The sequence below is a fragment of the Mus pahari genome, chromosome 8, assembly GCF_900095145.1.
Source record: "Mus pahari chromosome 8, PAHARI_EIJ_v1.1, whole genome shotgun sequence".
Classification (NCBI taxonomy): domain Eukaryota; kingdom Metazoa; phylum Chordata; class Mammalia; order Rodentia; family Muridae; genus Mus; species Mus pahari.
In genome coordinates this window covers 11,998,104-12,021,441 of record NC_034597.1, presented here as the reverse complement: position 1 = coordinate 12,021,441, position 23,338 = coordinate 11,998,104, and the positions used below count along the sequence as shown (strand labels likewise).

General features: G+C 44.6%; 1 protein-coding gene across 5 annotated transcripts in view; it reads left to right on the top strand.

The window, feature by feature from the left end:
• The window catches only part of Cfap70 (cilia and flagella associated protein 70), a 57,918-nt gene that overhangs the window by 30,557 nt on the left and 4,023 nt on the right, over positions 1-23,338 (top strand). For 2 of the 5 annotated variants that reach the window (XM_021203848.1, XM_021203846.1), the window contains 12 exons: positions 2,799-2,859; positions 3,105-3,299; positions 5,844-5,975; positions 10,394-10,519; positions 11,154-11,287; positions 11,407-11,522; positions 11,708-11,920; positions 16,460-16,615; positions 17,544-17,665; positions 19,440-19,592; positions 20,153-20,314; positions 22,214-22,303. In XM_021203848.1, coding sequence (XP_021059507.1) covers positions 2,799-2,859; positions 3,105-3,299; positions 5,844-5,975; positions 10,394-10,519; positions 11,154-11,287; positions 11,407-11,522; positions 11,708-11,920; positions 16,460-16,615; positions 17,544-17,665; positions 19,440-19,592; positions 20,153-20,314; positions 22,214-22,303 — 1,660 coding nt within the window. Of the gene's footprint in view, positions 1-2,798; positions 2,860-3,104; positions 3,300-5,843; positions 5,976-10,393; positions 10,520-11,153; positions 11,288-11,406; positions 11,523-11,707; positions 11,927-12,018; positions 12,133-16,016; positions 16,107-16,459; positions 16,616-17,543; positions 17,666-19,439; positions 19,593-20,152; positions 20,315-22,213; positions 22,304-23,338 lie in introns of all 5 variants that reach the window. The other 3 variants (XM_021203845.1, XM_021203842.1, XM_021203847.1) reach the window with 3 other exon arrangements.

The following is a 23,338-nucleotide window of genomic DNA, read 5'->3' as shown; positions in this document are numbered from 1 at the left end:
GTCCTGGAACTCACTTTGTAGACCAGGCTGGCCTTGAACTCAGAAATCTGCCTGCCTCTGCCTCCCAAGTGCTGGGATTAAAGGCATGCGCCACCAACGCCCAGCTGTCATTTTTTTTCCTGTTTTTAGTTTTGTTTGTTTGTTTGGGTTTTCAAGATAAGGTTTTGTGTGTGTGTGTGTGTGTGTGTGTGTGTGTGTATTTGCATTGTAAACTAATATATGCACATGTATATATGGGCATACTCATTCATATGTGTGCTGTCTGCATGTGTATGTGTACTTACTATGTACATGTGTGGAGGCCAGAGGGCAGCCTTCTTCAATCACCACCTTATTTTTTAAGTTTTATTTGTTATTGTGGTGGTGGTGGTGGTGGTGGTGGTGTGTGTGCACTCCATGTTGCATGTGTGATCAGATTACAACTTTGTAGAGTTGGCACCCTTGTTCCCCCTTTACATAGGCCTAGGGGTGGAACTTAGGTCTCAAGTTTGCACTGCAAATGCCTTTATCCCCGAGTCGTCTCCATGACTCACCTTAGTGATTTTGAGATTTTTTTTTTCACTCAACATGGAACTTCACACTTTAACTAAACTGCTGGGCCGAGCTAACCCCTGTTCCCTACCTGCCCATGCCCACCCCTCCGCCCACAGGTGAGTCGTGCCCCGACACCTGGCTTCTGTATGGTGGTGCTTCAACATATGAGATGGGATTCAAACTCGGGCCTTCTGGTTTGCACAGTAAACGCTCTTCGCCATTAAACCATGTCCCCGGCTCATTAATTGAGCACTACAATATGGTTACATTAGTGAAGGCCAGCCCATAGGATCCCTCTGCTCTGGAACTACCGGTGGAACCTCATCACCCCCGAGTAAGGTCCTTATGAAGGCCCACAGCGGCCTGCACTTCAGCGTCCGCTTTGCCCTCCACCCTTAGTCCAACCAAACTACTATCTTTGCTTTTCCTCACATGTAAAACTCATTTTTTGTTATTCTTGTTTGTTTTGCTTTTTTTTGTAGAACATAGTTTTAATATATTCAACTGTTAACATTCAACAAACAGAATAATTATTTTAAGATATATCTCATTGTTATGTCTCCCTTTTCATTTCTGATTTTATTAATTTGGATAGTTTGTTTTGCTTTTGAGACAGGGTCTCACTATGTAGGCCAGGCTGGCCTTGAACTCACAGAGATTGACCTGCCTGTGCCTCCCGAGTGCTGGGATTAAAGGCATTTGCCAAACACTAAGCTCGAATCTGCAGCAAGCTTTACACTAGCTGCTGCTTTGCCTGAAATAACCCTATCCTGAACATCACGTGACTTTCCCTTTCTCTTCCCTTGGGCCTTTGCCCCCCTCCCCATACCTTCAGTGAAGCCTTCCCTGGTGAAGTCTGCTCTCCAGCCTGAGCCCCAACACAGCTCTGTCTCCCCACATCATTTCCTCTGGCAGTGCTACTACCATATTTACCTTAATAGTTTTCTTTCCCTACCAGAATGTAAACCCGGTGAGGGCAAGAGTCTTGTGTTGTTTGTTTAGCTCCATTCCCAGGCCTAGCAAAGCTCCTGATAGACAGTAGGAACTCACCGTGTATTTTGAATAAATTAATAATATTCTTTTCAGAGGGGATGGTAGGAGGCTAACAAAGTTGGAAGGAGATGCTTAGCTACACATTATTCCAAGTCTTTAAAATTTTTACTATTGTCTATTAAGATAAATAAGATTAAAGTTACTAATCATTAACAGTCCTGTACAATTATTTAGGTCCTATCAAAGGAAAGTTAAAACTTGCCCAGTTGAGGATCTCAAGGTCTTACCTTATTTTTGGATAGGAATCTGAAACTCTAAGGGACTGGAGCTACCTGATTCATCCCTTGGAGACAGAAGAAGAAGGTTCTTTCTTCTGTTTTATTCTGCTTTGTTTGTTTTTTGAGACAAGGGATGGAGAAGCCCAGACTGACCTCAAACTTGCCATATAGATGAAGCTAACCGTAAACTTCTGGTTCTCCTGCTTCCATCTTCCAAGTGCAGGGTCATGGTGCACAGCACCATGCCTGGTCCTCCTCGTAGATTCATATAAGATTCCCTAGAAAGAACAGGTAAGGATCTTGGCATGTATTGCTTTATACAGAAAAGCTATAGAGAGATGAGGCTGGAGAGATGGCCAAGTGACTAAGAACACGGGCTGCTCTTCCAGAGGTCCTGAGTTCAATTCCCAGCAACCACATGGTGGCTCACAACCATCTGTAATGGGATCTGATGCCCTCAGCTACAGTGTACTCATATAAATAAAAATAAATAAATCTTAAAAACAAAGCAAACACACAACCAAAACCAAATCTGTGTACTTTATTCAGAAACACACCAATGCCCATTATTTTCTAACCCTTAGTCCAGAACCAATACTTTTTTTTGGGGGGGGGGGTTCGAGACAGGGTTTCTCTGTGTAGCCCTGGCTGTCCTGGAACTCACTTTGTAGACCAGGCTGGCCTAAAACTCAGAAATCCGCCTGCCTCTGCCTCCCTAGTGCTGGGATTAAAGGCGTGCGCCACCACGCCCGGCTCAGAACCAATACTTTTAAAATAAAAAAGTGTGAGGATAAAGCCAGTCTCAAATTAGTACCATCTTATATACTGCCCTAGGGTTCAGATCTAGGGTTTTATGTGAGAAAACTCAAATCCTCAATGCAGTAGGGAGATAGACCTCGGATCTCCTCCACACAGACTCTGGGGAGATATGAAAGAACACAGGCCTGCAGATAATCAAGCTTTTGTTGTGCTTGTTGCTTCTTCCTGATACAGGGTCAAGGAAATGATACCCCCGAGGCCACCTCTCACCCGCCGGACAGGGGGAGCTCAGAAGGCAGGTGTTAATGCCAGGGCGAAACTGTGGGTAACAATGCATTTGAAGGCAGCACAAGCTCTTCAGTGTGGCTTCCTGAGGTGCAGCGAAGTGTGTGTGTGTGTTTGTGTGTGTGTGTGTGTGTGATCAATGAATCCTGTGCAGTGTGTAGCCTGGTTTAGTGGGAAAGGTCAGCTTAGTGCTAACCTGGTTGGGGACTTGCAGTCCATGATCTGTTCACTGCTGGACCTTGGTTGTTTTCGCAGGCTGTGAGTGACTACCACACGCAGATCAAGAGCATTTCTAGAGCCATTCTGAATGAATACCACCGCATGTTTGGGAAGCAAGGGCCTAAACTGGAGAGTGACATAGACAACGAGACCATGGAGGAGCAGAAGTGTCAGCTCAACTATGAGCTCAATTGCTCTGGAAAATACTTTGCTTTCAAAGAACAGCTCAAGGTGAAGCCTGCATTTCATTAAGTATTCTATCAGCCAGTGGAACCCCCCCCCACCCCACCCCCCACACACACACATGCTCAGTAGTTTCTGCTTGGCTAGGTGATCTGGGACAGAATGCCAGAAAGTGATCCACTTCTGCAGTCTCGGATGCTGTGTGTTTATTCCAAATGAGAACCTGTGAGACCCAATCCTCATTTGAGGCTGGGCTGGGCTTGAGAGCAAACCCTCTACAAGCAGAAATCATGTTCTTGGCACTATAGCTGATTCTCCACATCCCTCATTCAGGCCTCTTTGTCTGCAGAGTGAGAGTGGAGAGCTGGTGCTACACACCTGTAATCCCAGCTCTCAGCAGGTGAAGGGTCAGGAGTTCAAGGCCAGCCTTGGCTACATAACAAGTCTGAGGCTAGCCTGGGTTCTGAGCAATGATGAGATCTTGTCCAAACAAAAACAAACAAAATAACCCTGGTCTTTTAAAGTGGTAATGGTTAGTATTTATGTTCAGAACTTTTGTTTTGTTTTGGGGGTGAGTTATTTTTGAGCAATAAGAGGTAATATCACATGGGATTATTTTGAGTATTGATATGATAAAGGTGTTTAGTATATAACCTGACTTAGTGAGGGAAAAAGAAGCTGCAGCTGTCAGGCCATACCCAACATGCTGAACTTATATGTTATTCTCCCTATACCTATGGTGTATGTGTTCTCAGATCCCCAGTAGATGTTCAGAACTGTGACTAAGCAGCTAGAGAGATGGCTCAGCAGTTAGGAGCACTGGCTGTTCTTCTGGAGGCTAGGTTTGGTTCCCAGCACTCTCTTGGAGGCTCACAGGCATCTGTAACTACAATCTCGGGGAATCTGATACCCTCTTCTGGCCTCTCTGGGCATCAGGCATACATGCGCACAGACATACATGCAGGCAAAATATCTATACACATAAAACAGAAATACATAAATGACTTTAAACTGTGGATAATACTGAAGCTTGTATGTTTTCCCCTGTGTATGTGCCTATGATTTTTTTTTTCACTCAAAGGAAGCACTTTATGGCTTCTCTTTGGTGTATCCAAACTGGCATCATTCATTGCTGGTGCTTTGGTGCCTTTATACTGCCCAGTAGGGACTGTTGAACACACATGATATGGTACCTTGGCTGTCAGCCTGATAACTTGTCTACTGAGTGCTTGGTATCCTATACAGTATGAAGTGCTAAGCAGAGGGCACTTCAGATCCAAGGAGCTGGACAGTGTGAGACCTCTACATCTACCCAATACACTGATCATCTCGAAGCTTATGAATTGTTCGTTTCTGGAATTTTCCACTTGTTTCCAAACTGGAATTGACCATGGGTAACGGACTGCATCTTCAGCCAGACTACTGTATTTGTGTAGTTTCGTTTTTTAGACAAAGTCTGGCTGTACAACCTTGGCTGTCTTTTTGTTTGTTTGTTTGTTTGTTTTTGTTTTTGTTTTTCGAGACAGGGTTTCTCTGTGTAGCCCTGGCTGTCCTGGAACTCACTCTGTAGACCAGGCTGGCCTGGAACTCAGAAATCCTCCTGCCTCTGCCTCCCAAGTGCTGGGATTAAAGGCGTGCGCCACCACGCCCGGCTCAACCTTGGCTGTCTTGAATTATGGCTCTCCTTGTGCTGACTTCATAGGCATGGGCGCTTGTACAGTTTTATGTAATGTCAAACTTCTTTTTTCCTTTGTTCAACTTCTCAGTCACCGTCTGAAGTACGATGGCCAGACTGGAACTATGTATTTACTTAACAAATAGGGAAACTGGGGTACCAAAATAGAATAGCTGACGCTAGCTGATGGTGATGCACACTTTTAATCCCAGCACTTGGAGGGCAGAGGCAGGAGGATCTCTGTGAGTTTGAGGCCAGCCTGGTCTACAGAAGAAAATTCAGGACAGCCAGAACTAGAGAGATGTGTGTGTGGGGTGCTTGTCCCAAAAACACAAACAAAAATAAAACAAAATAAAATAAAATAAAACAAACATACAAGCAAAGAATAGGTGAAGTGGTACAGTTACAGTGTTTAAACCAGAATCCCATTCTTTAGCCGCTCAGAGCTTTCTCCATGACACTGCACGGCTGCTGAGCAAGACACAACTCACAAGCCCTACTCCCAAGGTTATTCCAGCTCCATGACCTTCTTCACATGGTATGGGCACTGCCATTCCCCTGATAGTGATGTTGCAAAATCTCGAAAAGAATTTCTTACAACCCAGGCTTGAGGGACATGTCTTTAAAACCAGCGCTTGGGAGACAGAGGCAGGAGATGTGCGTAGAGGAGCACCTCGGGCTACAAAGTGCATTCCGGGCCAGCCTGGGCTACATAGTGAGACTGTCATTAAATACATAAATCCATCCAGAACGTGCTGACTGGGGAGCTGTTAGCTCATGGAGAGCCTCACAGGTAACAGGGAAGTAACTGACCATCACTTGAGGTCCTGATGAGCCCGGTATCAGAAGCCCTAAAGGCCCTGGTGTCTGTACACTGCTGAACCGCAGCATCAGAAGGGAATGTGTATGTCTTGCAGCATGCTGTCGTAAAGATTGTGAGAGAGAAATACTTGAAGACAACAGCATTCGAAAGCCAGGAGGAACTGCAGACATTTATCAGTGAGCTGTATGTGTTCTTGGTAGATCAAATGCATGTGGCCTTGAACCAGGTAGGTGTTTACAACTGAGCACCCACCCCCTCGGAGGGCAGCAGGGCTTCTTTCTAAACACTCTTCCTTCTTCACTCGTTTTCTTCCTTTATTCAACAAACATGGAGGAAGTAGTCTGTTCTGTACAGGGTACTGATGTCCATTTGGAAGGGAAGGGACATGCTCGTTCAGTTTCCTAGAAAGATTAGTTCTCCAGCTTTAAAGAACATGACATGGGATTGAACTGGTTGCTCTTCCAGAGGACACGACTTTGATGGAGCCACATGGTGGCTCATAACTGTCTGCACCCTCATCTGGCCTCAGACAAGACATGCACACGCGCACACACACACACACACACACACACACACACACACGAAGAATAAAAGTTTTGTTTTTTGTTTTTTTGGTTTTTTGGGGTTTTTTTTTGGTTTTTCGAGACAGGGTTTCTCTGTGTAGCCGTGGCTGTCCTGGAACTCACTCTGTAGACCAGGTTGGCCTCGAACTCAGAAATCCGCCTGCCTCTGCCTCCCGAGTGCTGGGATTAAAGGCGTGTGCCACCACCGCCCGGCGAATAAAAGATTTTTAATGTGACAGAATTGTTAAATAAAAGCTATGGAAATCATAAAATGAAACATTATTTTCTGAATGTGCGCAAGTCTTAATTTTTCTTCAGGATAATAAAAATAAGGAAAACCTGTATCTTCGGATATTTTAAAAGGCATGTTTGAACTGCTACTGAAAAGATGGTGGTAGCAATTAAAATATGCCTTTACATTTTAAAATTACATTTTCATTTATTTTTGTGTGCCACAGTGCATTTGTGCAGGTCCCTCCTTCCCAGGGACCAGATTTAAGTCGTTAGGATTGGCAGCAGATTCCTTTACCCACTGAGCTCCCTTGCCAGCTCGGGACATGCATTTTAGTGACTGCCGACGGCTTTGTACCCATGAGTCTGTGCCCGTCTGCATGTTTGCCTCTCACCTGCTTTTCTGCATTCCTGCAAGTAGTTAAGTGTCACTTGGTGTGACAAAAGCAAATCTCTGAGCAGCCGAGCCACCTCACGGCCTTGTCTGTTCTCTTCTCTCTTTCTTCACTGCAGTCTTTCTTTCCCAACCTTTCCTTACACGCTTCAGTCTTCTTGGAATAGGTGAGACAGGAGAGCACAATGCTATAGGATTAGGGCAGTCCTGCTTGGACATAGGTGTGGGTTGTGTGATTTTTATATGATTTGTTTGGAAAACTCTTGACAACTGACATGAGATAGGAATTGTTTGCCGCCCTTGGTCCCCGGGAACGTTTGTGTAGTAGAGGAGTCAGACTTGAGACACAGATGAGGTAGGTCCTTTGCTAGAGGCATGTCTCTACAGGGGTAGGCCAGAGCTTTGTGCAATGCTGGGACCTCTTTCTGGGAAGCTTCATAAAGGAGCTGGGCCTTGAGCTGGGCCTTCAAAGCTGCAAACATCTCCAGGTGGAGGTATTTGAAGGCATTGAGTCACCAGGTATATCACCAGGCTTAGGAGCTTGGGAACACGACATACACATTTCTGTATAAGCCGCAGAGTTCAGGAGTAGACATAGAAGCAGTCTACAGTTGGGGAATCAGGACTCGAAGCTGGACCTCCATTCCTGATGAGAGCTTTGGGAGGGTGGAGGAGAGGCTTTGAATGGTTCACAAAGTCAAATTCCAGGGTCAGAGGAATAGCTAAACAACGGTTGAGAGCACAGGATGCTCTTCCAGAGGACCTGGGTTCAACTCCTAGCACCTACATGGTGGTTCATAAGCATCCATAACTCCATAACATCCATGGGCACCAGGCACACATATGGTGCACAGGTATCAGTAGGCAAAACACCCATCACATAACTTTTTTTTAATTTAAAGTTTTCCCCCTTTTCCCTATTAACAGGAGTTAATTCACTTACTCATACTGGGATATAGTTTGATTAGATTAATATTTTTTACTGAAAAGCACTCCCGTAGCAGTTACAGAGGCTGGATTTGAGGTGGCTCTGGTGATGTCGTCTGGTTATTACATACTAAGGGAAGAAGAGTCAAGGATTCTCTTTCAAAGTATTTATTTTCATTTCATATGTGTAGGTGTCTTGCCTGCACATATGTATGTTTACTATGACAGGTAGTGCCCATGAAGGCCAGAAGAGGGCATCAGGTCTCCTGAAACTGTGCCACAGGTGGTTGTGAGCTTCAACCATGTGGGTGCTGGGAACTGAACCCAGATCCTTTGCTAGACCAGTCAGTGCTCTTAACTTCAGAGCCATCTCTCCAGCCCTGAGTCAAATGTTCTTAAATTTAGGGCTTGGTGACTGAGCATTGTTGGCCAAGGAACAGAGTATGAGTAGATGTGGGGGACAGGAGGAGATACTGGTTTTTTTTTTTTGTTTTTTTTTTAACATCAGCACCGGTGGGTCTTTGCTTAAGAGAGAGCAGTTTGAGCTAGAGATGGGGTTTGAGGAGCCATGTGGCCAGAGACACAGCTGCCTGGAAAAAAAACCTGAGGAAAGACCAGGGGTTCTGGCAGTAGATGCCTAGAAAGTGTCCGTGGAGGGATGGGTGAGTGGAAGAGTTGACAAGGGAACAAATGAAACTTCAGGAAGCAAGAGTGTGGGGTGGCTGGAGCCTAGGAGAAAGAATGAAAAAGAAAACAGATGCACATTGTCCAATACTTAGGAATTGAAGAAAAACAAGTCTGGGGAATTTTGTTGGATCTGACAATAAAGAGATTATTGTCACACTTTCCATGGGAAAGTTTTCATTTAATTTACACTGGGAAGAGTCAAACTAAAATTAGCTGAGGAGTAAATATGTTGATAGGAAACAATATACATTCAAGAAGTTGGACAAAGGAACATAGAATCTAGAAATTACAGGGCTGCTCTCTTTAAGGAGAGCTTGAAACTGGGTGAATGAAGTGGGCAAAGTGGGAAAGTTAAAACCAAGTGAAGCATGGGGTGTGGCGACACTAGCACCTGTGACGCCGGGTGAGGCAGGGGCATAGCCATGAGTGGAGGGCAGCTTAGGCTTCATAGTGAGTTCCAGACTTACCCAGGCTACAGTGTTCTTTTCAGACTATCATGGGCGAGAGTGTGAGAGCCTGTCTCAAAGAAAACAAACAAGAAAATTAAGTGAAGGGAGGAAACGCAGTCAGAAAGCCCTAAGTGGAGAACTGAGAGAACCAGGCTTGAGTTGGAAAGGTTAGTCTTAAAAAGGAAGAAAGAAACCCTGGGTGATTCTTCATCTGAGACCACAGGGACAGCACGGGGAGAAACAGCTTAGATGGGGAGCTAACAGTTAAGGGTTAGTAGCTAGAGAGATGTCTCAGCAATTAAGAGCACTGATTATTTTTTCAGAGAACCTGGGTTCTGTTCCCAGCACCTACGTGGCAGCTTACAACTGTCCCTAGCCCTCACACAGACAAGTGTGCAGGCAAAACGCCAATACACATAATATTTTTAAAAAGTTATAAAACAAGCCGGGCGTAGTGGCGCATGCCTTTAATCCCAGCACTTGAGAGTCAGAGGCAGGTGGATTTCTGAGTTCGAGGCCAGCCTGGTCTACAAAGTGAGTTCCAGGACATCCAGGGCTACACAGAGAAACCCTGTCTCGAAAAACAAAAACAAAACAAAAAAAAAGTTATAAGAAAGAAAATAGTTTATAAAAAAAAAAAGTTGAGGGTTTAGACAGGCAATGTAGCTCATTGGGATCATTTCCCAGGCGTATGCAAGGCCCTAGGTTCAGTCTCCAGTGCGTTTGAGACATTAAAGGTTGCTTGCTTGTCTAATGCCTCGCCTTCTTCCTTTTGACAGCGTTTCACATAGGCTAGCCCTGAACTTGCTACGTAGCCAAGGATGGCCTTGAACGGATCCTTCTGCCTCCACCTCCCAAGTGCCTACTATGGTTAGCTTTCTATTACCTCTATGAAAGAAATCGTTATTGAAATGATGGAAGCTGGCCCTGTAGTTGCAGGCATGAAATACCAGTTACACTTGAGGCTGAGGCAGGAGGATTGAAAGGTAAAGGTAAAGGCCTGCATGGTCTACAGAGGGAATTGAGTACAAGCTCATTCTTTCCATTATACACGAGTGCGCGCACGCGCGTGTACACACACACACACACACAGACACACACAATGTTTGTTTTATTTATGTTATGACTACATCTCATATCCAGTTTCTTTTTTTATTTACTTTTTAAAATTATTTATATGGGTACACTACGACTGTCTTCAGACACACACTAAAAAAGTACATCGGATCTCCATTACAGATGGTTGTGAACCACCATGTGGTTGCTGAGAATTGAACTCAGGATCTCTGGAAGAACAGTCAGTGCTCTTAACCGTTGAACCATCTCTCCAGCCCCAGTTTATTCTTATAAAGACCCCCACATGTAGTTGTTTATTTTGTTTGTTTATGACAAGGCCATCCCAGATGATGTCCCAAGCAGTACCTCAACCATTCAGACAAGCAGTGAGCAGCTCCGACTCTTTGCGTTTGAAGCAGAAGTCAACGAGAAGTTTGAAATAGCAGCAATGTATTATGAAGAGGTAACTGAATGTCTCAGTGATTGTGTTATTATTTATGAATCTGTATAAAATGATTGTTTTTGTTTGTTTGTTTATAGAGTTGTTTAGTTGGTTTTGTTTTTTTTGAGGCAGGGTTTCTCTGTGTAGCCCTGGATGTCCTAGAACTCACTCTGTAACCAGGCTGGCCTTGAACTCACAGAGATCTGCCTGCCTCTGCCTCCCAAGTGCTGGCACTAGAGACGTGATCTGCTGTACTTGGATAGTTTCTTTAAGCTATGTTCGTAGTTTTCATTTACATGAAGCATTCTCTTTCTTGGGTTTATAGATAATTGTGCATGTTTGCCATCTCTGGTTTATGATAGCGATTACTATCTGTGGCTGACACAATAAAGATAGTCATTAGTTCCTAAGATATTGGTTGACTTTAGGAATAAATCTCTTAAGGTTTGATTTTTTAAGTTATGTGGGCAATTATAGACTCAAAGCTAGAATAGTACTTTAGGCATCTGGATTCCGTGTAGGCAAAAGAAAAATGGTATTTTTGGCTTTCATAGAAAGTATGGTACCTATGGAACACCTACTGTGTTGTTATGCAACAAAAAGTAGGGTGTAGTATTGCAATGACCCTGTCTCCCCCAATACTGTGTGTACCCAGAGGTTGGTTCGGGAGCCCCAGAACCTGGAAAACTGGCTGGATTACGGCGCTTTCTGTCTCCTCACTGAAGACAACATCAAAGCACAGGAGTGTTTCCGGAAAGCCCTTTCTCTGAATGAGAGTCATGTTGACAGGTAGACAAGAAGGAGATATGGATGAGAGGCAGCAGATACGCTGCAACTCGAGCTTGTCTTTGCTCCATTGGCGCACCATGGGACCAGACAGCTAACCGTGTGTGTGGGTCTCTCCTCAGCTTGTTGCTGTGTGGTGTTCTGGCTGTCTTGTTGGAGAACTATGATCAAGCAGAAATCTTCTTTGAGGATGCTACATGCTTGGAACCTACCAATGTTATTGCCTGGACTTTACTCGGTATGCTGTTTCCCTGTGATGTGGGATAGGGAAACCCCAGTGCGAGATTCTCCTTTTCCCTATTTACTGAGGATGTGGTTTTTAAACTCCAGTAAAAAACGTGGCAGAGAGAAATAAAATGTACCTATTCTTGATCTATGATGGTGGGAAGTCAGCCCTTTATCTCGGCTTCTTTATTTCCTCAGGATTGTTCTATGAAATTCAGAAAAATGATATTCGAATGGAAATGGCATTTCATGAGGCCTTCAAACAGCTTCAGGCACAAACCCTCCAAACAAAGCTAAAGAGCACTGTGACCACAGAGAACGTGGAAGAAGGAGTGAAAGTGGAGCCCAGCTTTGGTCCTTGGGGAGTCCTGCAGGAGTCCTCCACAGTCATCAAAACAGAAGGTCTATCAGGTGGGCGTGGCCTGAGGGATAGGACCGGGTACAAAGTAGATACAAATCAGTGTTGGTTCAGCAAATACTGAAGTTTTCACTATCAGCACTATCAGGAGAAGCACTCGTTTATTTAACTCACCGTGACCTGGGACCTGCTCTGAAGTGTCTGTTGGTACTGACTTTCATATCATATAGAATTTACTCCCTTCATAAATATTCCTTAAAAACAGGTACCGTTCTGAATACATTAAAATGTGTCTCTTCTCTCCTTTTCTCCCCACTATGTAAATTTTTAAGTGTATTTATTCATCCAGCCCGTTTTCCCTCCCCTGTTCTCTATTCCTGTATATTTTAAAGATTTGGGGGGGGGAATTTTTAAATTTTATTTTATAAGTATATGAGTGTGGTTCATCAGTTTGTGTATCACATGCAGCAGGCCTCCACAGAGTTCAGATGCTCCAGAACTGGAGTTAGAGACTGTTGGATGCTGACAGATGTGGGTGCCGGAGATTAAACCTGGGTCCTCTGCAAGAGCAGGAAATGGTTGCAATCTCTGAGACGTCTCTCCTGCTGCTTTCCATGTGTCTTAGGAAATCAATTGCTCTGATGCGTTTTTTTTTTTAATATGTGTCTTTGCTTGTGTATTTCATGCACATGCATGCATTGTATGTTCTGTCGACATGCAAATGTTAAGGTTGCCTGAGGATTTTTCAATTGAAATTTCATGAGCTGCACACATGTGAGGTGGGATTAGTAAGTGTGAAGATGATGACATGTTCACACCCCTTGTGACACTGCATCAACATAAACCCTGACCTGTGTTCACTATGGAGGAATTTGCACTTAAGAAAATTTAAAGCAGCCAGGCGTGGTGGCGCACACTTTTAATCCCAGCACTTGGGAGGCAGAGGCAGGTGGATTTCTGAGTTCGAGGCCAGCCTGGTCTACAAAGTGAGTTCCAGGACAACCAGGGAAACCCTGTCTTGAAAAACAAAAAAACAAAAAGAAAAGAAAAAGAAAAAGAAAATTTAAAGCTACATCTATTGTTTGATTTATTTGGGTCGGGAGGCATGTGTGCACTGGCACTCATGTGGTAGTCAGAGGACAGCCATGTGAGCTTCTGGGATGCTGCTCAGGCCTCTGGGCTTATGCCAGACACCGTTACCTGCTGAGCCGTCTAAGCAGCCCAAATCTGTGGGTTTTTAAGTTTTAGAATTCTAGAAATACTCTAGAATGTGTTTAGAGTGAAATGGCTTATTGTTTTTGGTCTGATCTTTTTGTTAACCAAGTATAACTATCTTGAGATTCCGCCATGGCGTACTGATTGTACTGGCTACCTGTCTTTGCTGCCACACTGCACCCCATGCTCACCTCTGTCCACCAGTTGCTTTGTGTTTGTTTTTTTCATGTTGGGACTACTGAGCTAAAGTTACTGAAGACATTAGGTCCAGATTTTTGCATGGGTAGACTTGTTTCTCTCCTGTAAACACCTAGGAATCCACCAGCAGAGATTATGGATTATGTGGTGATACGGTTTTTATTTTCTAAATATTTGGAGGTTTCTCCATACATGCTTGCTTTTTATTTATAACATAATTTCATTGTGGCTGAAAAGTAAGCCCTCTCTAAGTAGAATCCTTCAAAAATACTAAATTTGAGCCGGGCAGTGGTGGCACACACCTTTCATCCCAGCACTTGGCAGGCAGAGGCAGGCGGATTTCTAAGTTCGAGGCCAGCCTGGTCTACAGCGTGAGTTCCAAGACAGCCAGGGCTACACAGAGAAATCCTGTCTCAAAAAACCAAAAAAAAAAAAAAAATTACTAAATTTGTTTTATGGGTCAGCAGACAGTTTGTCCTGATGAATATCCTTGACAAATACAGTGCTCTGCAGATGTCAGTGGGGTTTTGTGGCCATTGTACTTCAGTTCTATACCCAATGTAGTTCTTTATCTTTGAAGTTTAGGAATATTTTTAAAGACAGATGTCTTAGAGTTCCCATTGCTGTGAAGAGACACCACAACCACAGCAACTTTTATAAAGGACAGCATTTAATTGGGCCTGGCTTACAGGTCCGAGGTTTAGTCCGTTAGTGTCATGGCAGAAGCATGGCAGTGTGCAGGCAGGAATGGCACTGGAGAAGGAGCTGAGAGTTCTACATCTGGATCAGCAGGCAGCAGGAAGAGACAGCTACACTGAGCCCGGCTTGAGCATCTGAGACCTCAGTGCCCACCCCCTCCCAGTGACATCCGTCCTCCAACAAGGCCACACCCCCTAAGAGTGCCACTCTGTAGAGGCTTATGGGGGCCATTTTTATTCAAACCACCACACCAGGATTTCACATAGTAACATGACCTAGTCTTGAGCTTGCTACGTGTCTCAAGCTAGCTTGGAATTTGCTATCATTCAGTCCCGTCTCCCAAGTGCTGGGATTATAGGCAGGGCTCATCATGCCTGGCTGTAGTTTAATGTTATAATCTTTTTCTTCTTTGTGTGATATTTTCTTCAATTAACTTTATAATTGTCTCACATTTGGATCTTTAGAGAATTGATTCTAAAATGTTCTGCTATGCAGGCATTGCCCCTTATTTTTTTGTCTGGATAGGGATATAGTTTTCTCAGCAGTCTCTCCCAACCCCATTATTTCCCTTGTGAGGTGAGGAATACATTCCTGAACCCTGATGTCACTCATTCTGTCATGTTTGCCCAGGGGAAACACATCCATTTGGCTGTGGTTTTGGGCGATGCCTTGATATTTGGCATATCAGGTTTTCTCGTGTAACTGTCTGGCTTAGCTATGTATGGACCTTTATTTCTTGTATGGATTTTATAGGGAATTTATTTAGTGAATCTTTAAAATGTAATTATCACAGGGCAGTGGTGATGCATGTCTTTAATCCCAGCACTCAGGAGGCAGAGGCAGGTGGATTTCTGGTCTACAGAGTGAGTTCTAGGACAGCCAGGGCTACACAGAGAAACCCTATCTCAAAAAACAAACAAACAAACAAAAAGTAGTTATCCTTTTTATTTGGACTGTAATAAAATTACAGATTAGCTGAGGGGTAATTAACATTTTCATGTGAGTGTTTTCTGCCCTATGTGGTGATGACACCCTCCACTTAGCAAGTTTTCTTCTTACTCTTTTTTTTTCTTTTTTTCTTTTTTCTTCTTACTCTTTTAGTAACATTTTAATATTTTATCTAATGAGGCCTTGTTGAGTAAACAAAATTTCTAGTCATTTCTAGGTTTCAGATAACTTTTATTGGACTTACATGTGGAAACCTTTCTCCCTTTTTTCACTCTAATGAATTAATGATTTTTGTTGTTTCTTAAAATTTTGACTATGAGCTGGATGTGGTGTCCCACACTTTTTGGGAGGAGGAGGGGTTCGAGACAGGATTTTCTCTGTGTAGCCCTAGCTGTCCTGGAACTAACTCTGTAGACCAGGCTGGCCTTGAACTCAGAAATCTGCCTGCCTCTGCCTCCCAAGTGCTGGGATTAAAGGCGTGTGCCAGCACCGCCTGGCTGTCCCATACTTTAATCCCAGCACTTGGAAGGAGGATCTGTGAGCCCACAAGGCCAGCCTGGTTTACAGAGTGAATCCCAGGGCAGCCAGAGCTACACAAACCCTGTTTTGAAAAAAAAAAAACCAATGAACCAAACAAACAAACAAACATATATATGACTGATAGCACCCAGCAGTAAACATAGTTTTATCTTCTTGCCTCCCAAAGCTCATGGCACAACATCTTTTAAAAATGTTTTGCCTTATTTTTAATTATGTGTGTGCCTGTGTCTGGGTCAGGGGTGTGCACAGGACTTAAGGGGCTTGTGGAAGGATCTGACCCCCCCCCCCCGTGTTCTCAGCAGCCAGGAGCCATCTGATGTGGGTCCACTTGGAGCTTGTGTTCTAAGCCCCAGAGCCCCTCTCCAGCCCCCACATTATCTTTCTATTCTTCCCACATTGTCCCAATGTCCCCCTTTCTCTCTAGCTTGTCTTCTGTCATGTTGCGATTCTGGTGCGATCCCTCGGCTTTCATAGCATGTGTCTGAAGTTACTGGGTTTCTTTTCTTCTTTGAAGAAATTACTAAGAGGTTTTTCTTTGTTGTTGTTTAGGGATGAGAGCCGGGAGCTCACACCTGCTGAGTCAGAGCTCACACCTGCTGAGTCCTCATGGCAACATGGACCTGCATCCTCAACCCCAAGGTTCTTTTTGTCGTTTTACTTTTTATCCGTTTCTTTGATGTGGTCTCTTTTTCCCTCTCTTCAAAGTGGGAATTGCCTTATTTCCCTCTCACCTTTACCTCCCAGTTCCTGCCTTCCCACATCGTATACATTCAGTTCCAATGTCTGCTGTGTGAGGTCACTATGCCTGAGCCTGAGGGCCCTGGGCTCGAAGGGATGGAAGGTGTTCGTGCTCTTTATTCACAATGCCCACCCTCTAGCCTGTTCCTTCACTGTTTCGGGATGTCTGTCTTATTGTTTGCACATCTTCTCTCCTAAAACCTTTCAGTGCCAGAAAGAGGAAGCTCCTTTTCATTAAAATCTAATCTGTTTAGGAGTAAACACTGCTTTGTCCAGTCTCGACGAGTTTTTGGAAGAACCGTCTAAGGCACGGTCTGAATCACAAGAGCCAATCACTGGACAGCCTCTGGAGTCTTCCCTGGCCCAGAAATCATCCAACGCGCTACTGAAGGAGCTGACAACAAAGAAAGGTGAGTAGGAGTCAGTATTTCCCCTTGAAAGAGAGCAGGAAGATGTAGGACTATAGTGTGTGTGGAGGTCCTGAAGTGTTTGAAGTTGCACTGACCACACTTCATATTAGTCTAGTATCTGAATGCTAAATGCCATGCTGGGACTCCTCTGAGAAGTATGGATTTTAATTTTGTTCACACAAGAGCTAACAGAACTATAATTTTTCCAATGAGTCTTCATTTTCAGAATATCTGTACATTGTGTTTCAAACCCAAGAAGGTCTAAAAACTACTTTAAATTAATTGGCTAAGTGTGTGTGTGTGTGTGTGTGTGTGTGTGTGTGTGTGTGTGTGTGTGTGTGTGACATGGGTACACGCATGTGCATGTGGGGACCAGAGGCCAACACCACAATACCAGGTATCTTCCTTAGTCACTCTTCACCTTATTTTCTGACACCATGTCTCATTGTTTCAGCTGTCTTGGTTGTCTAGTGAGCACAGGGATCTACGTGGCTTTGTGTGGCCAGAGGTTGGGATTCAGTGACACACCTCCACCCGCACATGTGCCCATGTGCCCGTGTGCCCGCGTGTGCGTGTGCGTGTGCGTGTGCGCGTGCGCGCGTGTGTGTGTGTGTGTGTGTGTGTGTGTGTGTGTGTGTGTGTGATGAAGGTCAGAACTCAGGCCTTTACTGACAGACTCCAGGTGCCTTTTGAGTAGTTTCAAAAGCCTTCTCATTTAGTTGTGATTTGCCTGAGAGCCCCCAGTGCATCTGACTTGATGGCCTTTGAGACTGCTTTCTGCATCATAACTAGAGATGTTCTATTGCTTTCCAGATTCTGGTTTTTATCTCATCTGAGATCAGAATTTTCTCCCTCCCTTTTCAATATGACTGGTTCTCTGACATTTCTTACTTGCATCTGGTCTTCTATCCTATTGATCTATTTCCAGAAACATCAAAATGCCAAGATTCATCAGCCTTTTTCCCTCCTCCCCAGCAAGTTATTCCCCAACCTCCTGTGACAATCTTCATGGAAACCATTCGCTTCTTGATGAAGGTCAACGCTGTACAGGTCAGAACGTTTAGGAACTGACACATAGCTGGAGGGTTTCAGTGAACTATGTCTTCTATCCACAGCAGTGTTGTGTGAACTTAAATATGTGTGCAGCAGAAACCAAGCATACGTTTTCAGTGCTGGGGGTTGAGCTTGGGACCTTCTAAGCCGGGACTCCACCACAGGGCTCTATCACTACCTCCTCAGATGTTCTTTTGGGGGCATTTTTTTTTTAATCAAATGTAAGGAACATCTGAACACTGACCACCTCTGCAGGCACTAGCAGCAGCCCACACTGAGAAGTTTGCTCCCCACAGAAGGCCAGCAGAACGAAGCTAGACTCTAAGTGTGACGGTAGCCTGACGTCTTTCTTGTTTAGAATATTTTTACATTTACTTATTTATGAGGAGGCACACACATGTGAGGTCAAAGGGTAACTTACATAAGTCAGTCTTCTCATCCCACCATGTGGGTTTGGGGGACCAAAGTGAGGTCATTTGGCTTGGCAGCAAGTACTTTTACCCACAGAGCCATCTTGTCAACCCCTGAGTCTTTTCTTTTAGGACCTTATGAGTGTTGGTATTCATAAGCATGTGATCATACTCTCTTTCCCTATAATGTTCTGACCAACTGAAAACAGATACACAGTGCCATGTGAGAAGGGGTTAAAATATTAAGTGACTTTAGTCATAAAACTAGAATATAGGTCTGGCAAGATGGCTTAGTGGGTAAAGGGACTTGCCACCAAGTCTGGTGACTTGAGTTTGATTCCTGGAACCCATATGGTGGAAGAAAAGAACTAACTCTTGTCTAAGTTATTCTCTTACCTCCACATGCACAATGTGCCCCTACCCCCCTCATCCCTACAAACATACATACACATACACATACAGACACAAATAAACATAAAAATTGTTTTGAACTGGGCTAGATAATATGACTGTTTCCAAATATACTGACACACATAATCACAGGCAGAGCATCTGGGTATCAGCCTTCTTTCCAGAAAGGAAGTCCATCCAATAAGCACGTGCCTACACGAGGAGTACCAAGAGCAAGTGGTGGGAGGGAGGGGGACCTGGTAGAGTTGACTCCGATCTTGCAAATATGTATCTCACTTGAGAGCATGCAATCTCAAGGATTATAAACTGGGTGGGACATGAACCCTTCCCAACAGTGAATAAATGCACCTCCCTGGGTCAGTGCCATGAGGCAGGTAGACAGAACAATCTTGCTAGGGTAGTTTCCTGGGAAGGTGTGCATAAGACTAGAATGGACTGCAAAAGCTGGGGAGGGTCACGGACATGTGTGACTGCACCAGATTTGCAGGTGCTTTAAAGGGGTGGGGATAAAGAGCCTCCAATGCATTGGTACTAACTAACATACATGTTTAGTGCTATGGCAAAAGCAGCAATGTGTGTTTGTGAAATCCCAAGTCTCAGCACACTAGAGAGGCAGGGTTTGTTTCATTACGAGTTTCCTTAAAATGTCCATTGTTTGGAAATGTGACTTCAAGTGCAAGCAGGGGGGTTGATGAAATGCTTTGCCTGAACCTTCTCATAACTGCAGTCTGAGTCTCAGGCTCATGGCCACAAGGCCTCACCATGCTGTGCTGCATTGGAAATGTTGGTGTTTGCTGATTGTGGCTTCCCTTGTCCCTGTACCCCTGCAGATGATCGTTCTACTCTATAAGACGTCCCTCACTGTTTGCCATCAGAACCACGCTCTAAAAGCTATTGAGCTAACACAGTGCAGTCATTCTCATGTTTTTTATCACTGGGTTTCCTTGCAGTTTGTGCACAGAGTGCTGGCACATGAGCTGCTGTGCCCCCAAGGAGGACCTAGTTGTGAGTATTATCTGGTTCTGGCCCAGACACATCTTCTCAAGAAGGACTTTGCCAAGACAGAGGAGTACCTGCAGCAAGCAGCGCAGATGGACTACCTGGTACTGATTTTCCTAGAGAAAGCCTCTTGCGTGGGAGCAGGAAGGGGTGAACGGTCTTTGCCAGAGCAGAGATGAAAGCGGGACACAGTAGCATGTGTCTCGGCTGCCTGCATGAGCAAGCCCAAGGGCTGGAAGACAGCATGAGCAGCCTCATGATCCTCTGTCTGGAATAAGTCAATTAGTGGTGTGCGGGATATTTATGTGTGCATTTGGCTTTTGTTAGTAATCATGAGTTCTATAAAAGGTAAGGGATAGGCAGTCATTTATCAGGAGTTGCTCATTATTTCAAGTTTCTAGACTTTTCTTTGCTCCTAATAGCATCATACTGATTATAGCTGAGTGTTTGTCTCAACATGCACCCCAAAGACAAAATGGCTTCTGAGGAATACAAGAATGAGAGAATGCCCACCCACGTGACTAAAATGGCTCTCTCTCCGTATGCGTGCTCTTGGGGGGGGGGAAGGGGGGCAAATGTATCCATCTAAATTTAAATGTTTAACAAAATGCATTAGGGACTTAACTGCCACATCACCCTGCGTGTTCTTTGTCTGCTTCCTCAGAACCCTAATGTCTGGGGCGTGAAGGGCCACCTGTACTTCCTGAGTGGGAACCATGCTGAGGCCAAAGAATGCTATGAGAGAACTATTAGTTTTGTAGTCGATGCTTCTGAGATGCACTTCATCTTCCTACGCTTGGGACACATCTACCTGGAAGAGAAAGCGGTAAGGGAAAGAAAGAGAAGGTTCTGATCTATGGTCCAGGACCTGGCAGAGGCTACGGAGGGAAGTAGCTCAACACTGCCACCTACAGTAACCTCAGGAGCTCCCGGCCTAGGTCCTCCCATACCTCAGAGCCACTTTATCAGAGACACTCACTTTAGGTAAAACCACATCCATGACTGTACTGCAGAAAAGGACTCAGGACAAGTCAGGATGCAGCAGAGTTCTGGAGTTTATTAGATAGAAACACAGAACAGCACACCCTTTAGTTAAATATGATTTGGGGAGGGGACATCCCAAATGCGGATGACCTTCTCCAGAGCGCATTCTAGATGTCCTTACAACATCCATATGTATGAGTCTGGACTATCATTAAAAAGCTTTAATGATTAAGCAAGTTTTTGAAAATCATGAATTCAAAATTTAAGTGAACATTATGAGTTGTGGGGCTGGGGAGGTGGCTCAGTGGCTGAGTGGTTAGCACATGCTATAACTCATCCATGGGTAACCTCTTACAGAGGGACCCGGGTTGGATCCCAGGACTTCTATAACAGCTCACAAACATCTACCAGGGCACTCTGATCCCAGCACCTACATCAGGCAGCTCACAACCATCTGTATCTCCAACTTCAGGGGATCTGAGTCCATCTGGAGGTGTCCCCAGGTACCAGCACATACATGGCATATACTCATACGTGTAAATAAATATTTGTAAAAGAAATCTTTAGCCGAGCAGTGGTCCCACCACTTGGGACACAGAGGCAGGAGAATCTTTGTGAGTTCAAGGCCAACCTGATCTACAGAACAAGCTGCAGACTAGCGGAGAAAGAGCCTCCAAAGCCAGGCATGGTGGCGCACGCCTTTAGTCCCAGCACTTGGGAGGTAGAGGCAGGCGGATTTCTGAATTCGAGGCCAGCCTGGTCTACAGAGTGAGTTCCAGGACAGTCAGGGCTACACAGAGAAACCCTGTCTTGAAAAACAAAAAAAAAAAAAAAAAAAAAAAGAGAGAGAGACAGGGTCTTGCTGAGGGTGGCAGTGTAGGAACCCAGCCCTCAGGGGGCTTAGGTCACAAGATGGCTTGAGCTCAGAACTTTTAAGCCAACCCGGGGAAAATACTAGGCTCTTGTCTCAAGACAAGCTGGGCTAGAGACACAGCGCAGTTGGTTGAAGGGATGTCTCTTGTGAAAGTGGCCCTGGGCTCAGTCCCCAGCACCACATAAAACTGGGTGTGGCGGCACATTCTGTAGTTCCTGCTTTCAGGAGGTAGAGCTTGGAGAATCAGCTGTTTAAGGTCATCCTGGGCCACACAGCAAGGTTGTGGTCAGTCTGGGCTATAGGAGACCCTGTCTTATCCTCACCCACACTAAAAGGAAAGAAACAGTAACTTATTATAAAACCGTCCTTGAACTTCTGGATTCAAAAATCCTCTTGCCTCAACTCTTAGAAGCTGAGCAGCTAGAGATATAGGCATTGCATCTAGATGAAAGTTTGATTTTTTAATTTCTCCAAATATCTTCTGTGGCACCGTTAAGACTTCTGCTAGGGGGACAGGTTCTGAGAGGGACCAGAAACTCGGTGTCTGCCATCCCCACCACATGGTGCCACTTTTAAGTGAAACGATGTAGTCCATACAGTCTAGACAGAATTCAAATAACTACCTTGCTTGCCCAAAATGTCCTGTGTGAGTCCCTCCTGAATCCTTGGATCTGTTCCCAGGTGAAACTCAACCTATCATTTGGCTTCCTCACCTCTCCCCATCCTCTTGTAACAGCTCCTTTGAAGTATTCATGGAAATATCATCCAAGGACTCACTCTGTTCCAGATTATTCTGGAGCAAAACTGCCAAGAAGCTCACGGTTACCTTAACAACACGGTGTTTAAGCTTATCCTTTCTTTTGCCAGTATGAAAACGCAAAGAGAACATACATGCAAGCCTGTAAGAGATCACCTTCGTGCCTCACTTGGCTAGGACTAGGGATTGCCTGTTACCGGGTAAGAGAGCAGAGGTCCAGTGGGCCTCCAGGTGGATTGTGGAGGTTTATGGGGATGATGGGATGTCAGTGGCTCTAATGAAAAAACTGTCCTTCAAAGTTGTTCATGAACAGAAGCCTGGACTAGGAAACTAAAAATATCTTTGAAAAAAAACAAAACAAAAAACATGAAAACCTAGCCTGAGGAATCTGAGATGTAGAGAGTCAGAGGTGAGCTCCCAGTGCCTCACAAGCAGCTGTAGCATCAATGTTTTTCTTTGAGTCTTTTTTTTTTTAAATCAAGGACCATTTGAAAATGTCCTTAGTTGTAAAGAGAAGAAAATGCCCCCCATCACTGTCACCCTGATTTAGCAGTCATTAACTTTAGATGCTCATTGTCTTCATCTTTGTCCCGGTGTTTCTCCATGGAGCCTTTCAAGGTGAATGTTAGACATGAGACATCTCATCCGCGAATCCCTTAACATGGTCAGACTTGAATCTAATTCCTGTCTTGCCTAGTACCAAAGATGGAGTTCTCACATAACCAAGATGATCTCAAACTCACTACCACAGATAACGTTGAACTCCCGATCTCTCTCTCTCTCTTACCTACCAAAACTGGGATTACATACACAGGATTTTCTACCTAAACCATAATGTTATTGGTACCTGCCATGTTCACAGAGTCCCTGCCTGAGGCTGGGGATACCGCGTTCAGAGCTGTAAACATGCCTTTGATCCCATCAATCAGGAGGCAGAGGCAGGTAGTTCTCTCTATGAAGCCAAGGCCAGCCTGGACTATACAGCAAGTTCCAGGCCAGCCAGGGCTACAGTGAGATCCTGTCTCAAGAAAAAAAGTTGTTTTAAAAAAAAGGTTGTTTTCTGTGCATCCCACCCCACACCTTTAACCCTCTTGATCTTACGCCTCTAATGTTTTCTGTGCATCCACACCTTTATCCCTCCTGATCTTATGCCTCTAATGTTTTCTGTGCATCCCACCCCACACCTTTATCCCTCCTGATCTCATGCCTCTAATGTTTTCTGTGCATCCCACCCC